Source organism: Lolium rigidum, chromosome 4 (assembly GCF_022539505.1).
Source record: "Lolium rigidum isolate FL_2022 chromosome 4, APGP_CSIRO_Lrig_0.1, whole genome shotgun sequence".
Taxonomy (NCBI): domain Eukaryota; kingdom Viridiplantae; phylum Streptophyta; class Magnoliopsida; order Poales; family Poaceae; genus Lolium; species Lolium rigidum.
In genome coordinates, this window is record NC_061511.1 from 198,781,266 (window position 1) to 198,788,690 (window position 7,425).

The following is a 7,425-nucleotide window of genomic DNA, read 5'->3' on the forward strand; positions in this document are numbered from 1 at the left end:
TCGTCGGGGACGATAGGCGACGACGAGCTCAACAGAGACGCATGCCGAGTAAGCACTGCTATGTCAGGCGTACAGATTTGCACAACGATGCCTCAATTTGATGCCGCTGATGATGTCGAGGGGGGGGGAGAGGGTATGGCGGCGGGGGAGGGGGGGAAGGGTAAGGGGAGGAGATGAGATGCGAAACATCGCACGCTAGCAATAAGGCCGAGATGGACATAACGGGCGCGACAAATGTGAGAGCGATGGTGCGATATAAATAGGCGAGGGGAGGGAGGGGAAGGGGAATTGGCGGGCTTGCGTGGAACCTGAGTGAAGGGGGCGAGGCGAGCACATGAAAAAAAAAACAATCGAGGGTATCAATGTCATTCTACAATGGCACAAGTATATGCACTCTACTAAGATGACATGCTACGTATGTTCCCGGCATTACGTACTATTGTAAGTTCTTTATTGGTGATTTTGTGTCGACGTTCGAATTGAAAACACTCCCCCCGGCATTACGTACAAATTTGGGCATTCCTTTCGTTTTACTCCGTTTTTTTTGCTTCAAAGCGGCCTAAAATTATGCGCATACCCACATTTCTATAATGAAGAAATTTCCCATTGCTAGCAAGATTTCCTTTTGCCTATAACATAATTAAAATGGTCATCCCTTATAAAACAGGCAGCTCATTCGCACTCACCATATATTATTGGAAGAAAAAAAAACGCAATCAATTTGATCTTGGCTAGAGATGATGGACCGAGGTCGATGGAGCACATGCAATGGCGGTGTGGTGTGATGCTACAATCGGCCATTTCTTACCGCCCTAAATGCTCGATAACCCCGAATTACCCGGCTATTAAAGTCGTCCCTGTTTTACCAGCGCCAGGCCAGAGGCCGCAGCGCAGCCCAGGGTGAGGGCCAGCCAGGGCGAGAGTGGCTCTGGCTTTATTTACTCCTTAAGAATCGTTCATCCTCTCTCTCCTCCACTCCGCTCCCCAACGCCTCCCGATTAAACCCTACTCTTTCTCTCTCCCCCACCTCCGCCTCGCGAAAAATCCGACGGGCAAATTAGCGGTGGGGAGGGGTTCGCCGGGGAGGAGGGACTTTTGGTTGGTTTCGTTTTGGTTCCGTGGCGGCGGCGCATGGAGGTGGCGGCGGCGGCGGCCGACTGTGCGGCCGACGGCGGCGGCGGGCTGGTTGAGGTTAAGAAGGAGGCCGGCGCCGGTGACCTGTTTCTCGTGGACGACCTCCTCGACCTGCCGTGCGACGACGAGGAGGAGGAGGAGCAGGTGGCGGAGGCGGCGGGGGTGGAGGACGGGGCTGGCGGCGGCGGCGCAGGGGAGGCCGGGAACGACGCGTCCGGCGACTCCTCGACGGTGACCGCCGTCGACAGCTGCAGCAACTCCCTCTCCGGCCTCGCCGACGGCGACTTCTCCGGCGGCCTCTGCGAGCCAGTAAGGCCTCTGCCTCCCTTGTAATTAATTTTAAATTAATAATTAATTACTCGAATTAGGCGATTTTCGATTAGTCTTCACATGAATTATGTCAAATTGCTCGAATTCCGCGGCGTTTTTTCTCCGAAAAATCAATCCATTTGGACGGTCAAATGCGTTCGTCTCCCCGCAATTAAAACTCTGCCCTGTGAATGAATAAAGGAAAGGAAACTCTTTAGCATCTCCCGTAAATAGTAACCGACGGAACCCGGGGCCAGAAATAGCAACATCCTAAAATCAATGCTCTCCTCACTCCGCAGAGCTGCCACACACCAAACATTTGATTGATTCATTTCCGATAGTGGCGAGTAGTGGTAGCAATTGATTCGCCGAGTTAATTACGCTACGCGGCGGCCATGCTTTGCTGACTGACTGAATTGTGTGTGTCTGAATTTCGTGGTGCGCAGTACGACCAGCTGGCGGAGCTGGAATGGCTGTCCAACTACATGGGCGGCGACGACAACTTCCCCACCGAGGACCTCCGCAAGCTGCAGCTCATCTCCGGCATCCCCTCGCCGTCCCAGAAGCTGGCGGCCAAGGCGGCGGCGGCGCCTCCCACTCGCGCGGCGCCCGCCCTTGCGCCGCCGCCGGGGATGCTGCACTCGGAGGCGGGGCCGGTGTCGGTGCCTGGCAAGGCACGCAGCAAGCGGTCCCGCGTGGCGCCCTGCAACTGGTCGTCCCGCCTGCTGGTGCTCCCGCCGGCGCCCGCCTCGCCGCCGTCCCCGGCGTCCGGGGTCTTGTCGCCGTCCGAGTCCGGCACCGGCTTCCAGGCCTTCCCGCACAAGAGGCCCGCCAAGGCCTCTGCCAAGAAGAAGGAGGGCGGCGGCCCCGCGGCGGCGCCGCTGAGCGCCGCGGCGCAGGCGGCGGCGGAGGGGCGGAGGTGCCTGCACTGCGAGACGGACAAGACCCCGCAGTGGCGGACGGGGCCCATGGGGCCCAAGACGCTGTGCAACGCGTGCGGGGTGCGGTACAAGTCCGGGCGGCTGGTGCCCGAGTACCGGCCGGCGGCCAGCCCCACGTTCGAGCCGTCCGTGCACTCCAACTCCCACCGCAAGGTTGTGGAGCTGCGGCGCCAGAAGGACACCCCGCCGACGCAGCACCAGCAGATGCTCATGCACCACCAGCACCAGCCGCGCCACCAGCACCAGCAGTTTGGCGCCGGGCCGGGCCTCATCCACGTGCCCAGCCCGCTGCTCTTCGACGGGCCGGCGCCGCCCGGCGCGGCGGCGGACGAGTTCCTCATCCGCAACCGCATTGGCCCCGACCACCGGCAGCTCATCTAGTCTAGCAAGCGAGCCAGCCAGCGCGCGCGCGCGCCTAGGATTGTTTCGCGTTTAGCCCAGCAATAATTCAGCTTGAGCAAGAACAAGAAGAACCGTCAGTCAGTCAGCCAGCCAGACAAAAACCTTTTCCTAGGGAGGAGTTGTTGTTTCTCCGGATTTTAATTTATCTTTTTCCTGAGACCTGTATGCTTGGTTGCTGCTCTCTCCGTTTTCTCAGCTCTCGTTTTTCTTAGAAACTGATCCTAGGGAGTGTTCTTCCTCCATAGATTTTCTTATTCTTCTTCTTTGTTTCTTAGACCTGTAATGCAATGCAAGGTTCCTAGCTAGAAGAAAGCAAACACCAAGGTAGTGTTAGGGTAAGCAGCAAAGCCAGTGTCCATCTGTTCAAAGCTATTCCCCAAAAGGAAAATTCAAAGGTAGCACCAGTCGAGGCTCGCTCACATGTGGTATTTCCAATCTTGTCTGTGTTCCGGCGAGCAAGATGATGATGCCCTGCCCCTGGGTGGTGCGGAATCGATCGAAAAACAAATGCTATGAGACTATGATAATGGAGGGAGGCAGGCACGCTGGTGCGCGCAAAGTGACACGAACAGGGCGTGTCCAACCAAACCAAACCAGCAGCACGTACTGGCTACTACTACAGCATACTAGGGTGGGAGCGAAAGGCGCACGTGACCACGCGAATCTTGGCTCGCAACAACACTCGCCTCAGCTCAGTAATAAACTGCTGTTTGTTTTTCGCAGAGGTGAAGGATTCTCTGGAGCTATAACGAGTTTCTTCTTTGACATAATCATCGCCGCCAACAGTCACTGACGCTGTAGACCAAGCGGAAGCCTACATGTCAGCAGCAGCTGCTGGCTGCTGAATTTTCTTCAGTGTGGGCAGTGGGGCTTGGAGAGAGAGGTCGTGATCCAACCACTTCGCTGTAAATGAAATGAATTTTTGGTGGTGCCCTGTTGGATCGGATGGATTCTCTCTATGGTCCGGTCAGCAGTTTGTACAACCACCTCGTCCTGGCCCCATTTTTAGATGATCGCTGCGGCGTAGTAGTACGTACACGTACATGGCCGCCGAAAGCTCTCGTTTTACGCCTTGTACGGTCCGCGGCGCGAGGCAGGGCAGGGCAAGGCATTGGTATCATCATCTTCTTGGCCAAAATGTGACGCCAGCGGCCGGATGAAAAGACGCGCGCCACCGGCACCGGCCGGGTACATGCCACGCGCGCGCGTACGGCCGTCGGCCGGGCGCGCAGCCGCGCACCTCCGCTGGATTTCGTCTCAAGCAAAGGCGCTATCTTCTGCTTTCCCGTCCGGCGATAAACGTTTGACGTCGGACGATCGTGGCAGCCGCGCGCGTCCATGAAACTGTTGGATTATTAGGCAATTTCCGTGTGAGTTTAATTACCGAAAGCAAGATTCTAGATGCATAAGCATACTTAATCATACACATCAGACTAAGCACATGCATCAGATCTGAACATGGAACAAATAGCAGTGCATGTAGGAGAGTAAAAGCACATACATCGCGACCGGGAAGGTCGCACCAGCAGCAGCACCACCACCACCATGGGAGTTGTTGATGTCGCCCATGGTGTAGTCGGATCTGTCGATGAAGCAACCGAACCGTCGAAGAAGAAGACGAACAGCAGCAAGCAGTCGCGCCGAGATGCTCCCCAAAAACCTTATCGCCCGTCTCCCGGTGCAGGATCTCAACGGACGGAGTTTCGGAGGCCTGCTCTCCGGACGGCCTGTGCACGCAGATCGCCGGGATGGAGAAGACTAGAGAGTAGCGCAGCAAAAGGAACTTCGCGAGAGAGAGATCTAAGAGCACTGTTCTCCAGATCTGATCGGTCTCGTTGTATAGCTTGGGAGGAGAGCCGCCCCGACCGCGTTGCCACACGTAGGAAGCCAGGGACACGCGGCGAGCATGCACATGCAGGTCGACACGTACCCAACTTAGTTGGTGCACCAAGCAAAAATTTAGGCTTCCTTGAGTGTGTCTCGAACTCGAACTCGAGTCACGAAACGCGACGTGCGTGCGTGATGAGGCGAGGCAAGGCGGGCGGGCGGAGGAGGAGGAGTGCGCGAGGGCTCCTTCTATTCTCACTCACTTGAAATGACTAGAACAACAGCCCTTATATACCACTCCAACTCTCTCCCAACTAGCAATGTGAGACTAAACTTTGTCCCCAAAGGCTGTCCCAAGCTGCCAACGTGATGGGCCTTGAGATTTCAGGAATTGTAGACTACATGGGCTGCCTTATTGGGCTTCAGCCCATCTACATTCAACAATCCCCCACCAGATCTCATATGCACATCAGATGACACATTAGTTCCATTCACTGTTTAATATACCTGCACTTCGGTGGAGATTGTTAAGTTGAACTTCCACTTAGGCAAGGTGCTACGCTTGACTACAACTGAACAATGGACTATGCCTTGAATTGTCAGTCTTTGTGCAGCAAGTTTCGCTCAATGCCGACACGGTACTAGGCTACCATAGCCTTCCCCTCGGGTGGAGCTTATAAGTCATACTCCTCGGCCCTTCATGAGCTTACTAGAGATTCACCCAAATCTCCCACACTATGACTAGTAGTGTCACTCATATAGGTGTGTTCTTCAAAAGATCGCCCGTAGGATGGCGTCTTCGCTCATCAAGAGCCGCTCGTAACACATTAAGACATTGTCAACCTGCCTTACAGTAGCTATGAGAGAATTGCATCTACAGCGGAGTGGGAGTATTAAATTTTCTCTCAACTCAGTTACTCCGGTTTGTTTTCCCAGGTCCTACTTCACGGAATTTCCGATTACATAGATTGGGTTACCCCCTCGGCAACTCAAGTGGGTCTCAAACCCATCTCCCTCGATGCAAGGTCTATCGTGTTTCTTGATAGTTCTTTTGTGAAAGGATCTGCCAGATTTTTAGCACTTTGGACATAATCCAATGCTATCACTCCGGAGTTTTTTAGTTTTCTGACAGACTTCAGTCTCCTCTTGATATGTTTGGAACTTTTCATATTATCCTTAGAACTTTTCACTTTAATAATCACAGTTCATAAGGATAGCCGGTATTGGTTTTTCAACCATAGGCAAGTCCATCAAGAGCTCACGAAGCCATTCCACTTCGACAGTAGCTGTATCTAATGCTGTGAGTTCTGCTTTCATAGTTAACCTCGTTAAGATGGTCTGCTTGCAAGACTTCCAGGAAACAGCGCCACCACCAAGAGTAAAAACATATCCACTTGTGGCCTTCATTTTAGCATCAGAAATCCAATTGGAATCACTATACCCTTCAGGTCCTGTTGGATACCCGGTATAATGAATTCCATAACTCATGGTTCCCTTTAGATAGCGCATCACTCTCTCAAGAGCATGCCAATGATCATCTTCCGGGTTGGCCACAAACCGGCTAAGTTTGCATACAGCAAACGAGATATCAGGCCTCGTAGCGCAAGCTAAATACATGAGTGAACCAATGATTTGAGAGTATCTCAATTGATCTCTAGTTGCCTTTTCATTCTTTCGAAGAAAGACACTAGGATCATAAGGTGTGAGAGAAGATTTGCAATCAGCATAGCCAAATCTATTCAACACCTTCTCAACATATTGAGATTGCACAAGTGTAATCCCATTATTCTCATCTCTCAATAGCTTGATGTTCAATATAACATCAGCTTCTCCAAGATCTTTCATCTCGAAACACTGAGACAAGAAGGTTTTTACCTCCTCAATCACTTTGAGACTTGTCCCAAAAATTAGTATGTCATCCACATACAAGCATAGGACAACTCCCTCACCCCCACCATGGCGATAGTACACACATTTGTCGGCTTCATTAACAACAAAGCCCACAGATGTCAAAGTTCTTTCGAACTTCTCATGCCATTGTTTGGGTGCTTGTTTGAGACCATACAAAGATTTCTTTAATTTACACACCTTTCTATCTTGACCTTGCAGTACGAAACCATCAGGTTGTTCCATGTAAATTTCCTCGTCCAACTCTCCATTTAGGAAAGCCGTCTTAACGTCCATTTGATGAACGAGAAGACCGTGTGAGGCAGCCAATGACAGTAGTAATCGAATTGTGGTCAATCTCGCCACAGGTGAGTAGGTATCGAAGAAATCTTCTCCTTCCCTTTGGGTATAGCCTTTGGCTACAAGCCGAGCTTTGTACTTCTCAATAGTACCATCAGCTCGAAGCTATTCTTAAATACCCATTTACATCCTACAGGTTTGCACCCATAAGGACGCTCAGTTAACTCCCACGTTCCATTAGCCAAGATGGAATCCATCTCGCTTTGAACCGCTTCCTTCCAGTAGTCTGCATCAGGAGATGCAAGAGCTTCTGAAATGGTAGTGGGAGTATCATCCACAAGATACACAATGAAATCATTATCAAAAGACTTTGCAGCCCTTTGTCTCTTACTCCTTGTGGGAGCTTCATTGTCATCTTCATCAGAATCTGAACTCTCATCATCAGATTCCTCATCAGACTCCATAGGAGTTTCATGTATTGGATCAGATTCCAAAGTAGACATGCCATGCATATCTCTCATAGGAAATATATCCTCAAAGAATGTAGCATCTCTTGACTCAAAGATGGTGCCAACATTCATGTCGTCCACTCCAGATTTCACCACAAGAAATCTATAAGAATGCT

The 7,425-nt window shown here is 52.0% G+C and overlaps 1 protein-coding gene across 1 annotated transcript; it reads left to right on the plus strand.

Moving 5' to 3' along the window:
* The first annotated feature begins 967 nt into the window (after positions 1 to 967).
* LOC124649043 (GATA transcription factor 12-like) lies at positions 968 to 3,190 on the plus strand. Its single transcript, XM_047188725.1, has 2 exons — positions 968 to 1,443; positions 1,890 to 3,190. The coding sequence occupies exons 1-2, from the start codon at positions 1,132 to 1,134 to the stop codon at positions 2,763 to 2,765; spliced, it is 1,188 nt and encodes a 395-aa protein (XP_047044681.1). The 5' UTR covers positions 968 to 1,131; the 3' UTR covers positions 2,766 to 3,190.
* The last annotated feature ends 4,235 nt before the right edge of the window (positions 3,191 to 7,425 follow it).

Bases quoted from the DNA above. Each gene is read 5' to 3' on its own strand.
- LOC124649043 (XM_047188725.1), top strand. From the start codon at position 1,132: ATGGAGGTGGCGGCGGCGGCGGCCGACTGTGCGGCCGACGGCGGCGGC. The intron at 1,444-1,889 runs GTAAGGCCTCTG...CGTGGTGCGCAG, and splicing joins CCGGCGGCCTCTGCGAGCCA to TACGACCAGCTGGCGGAGCT.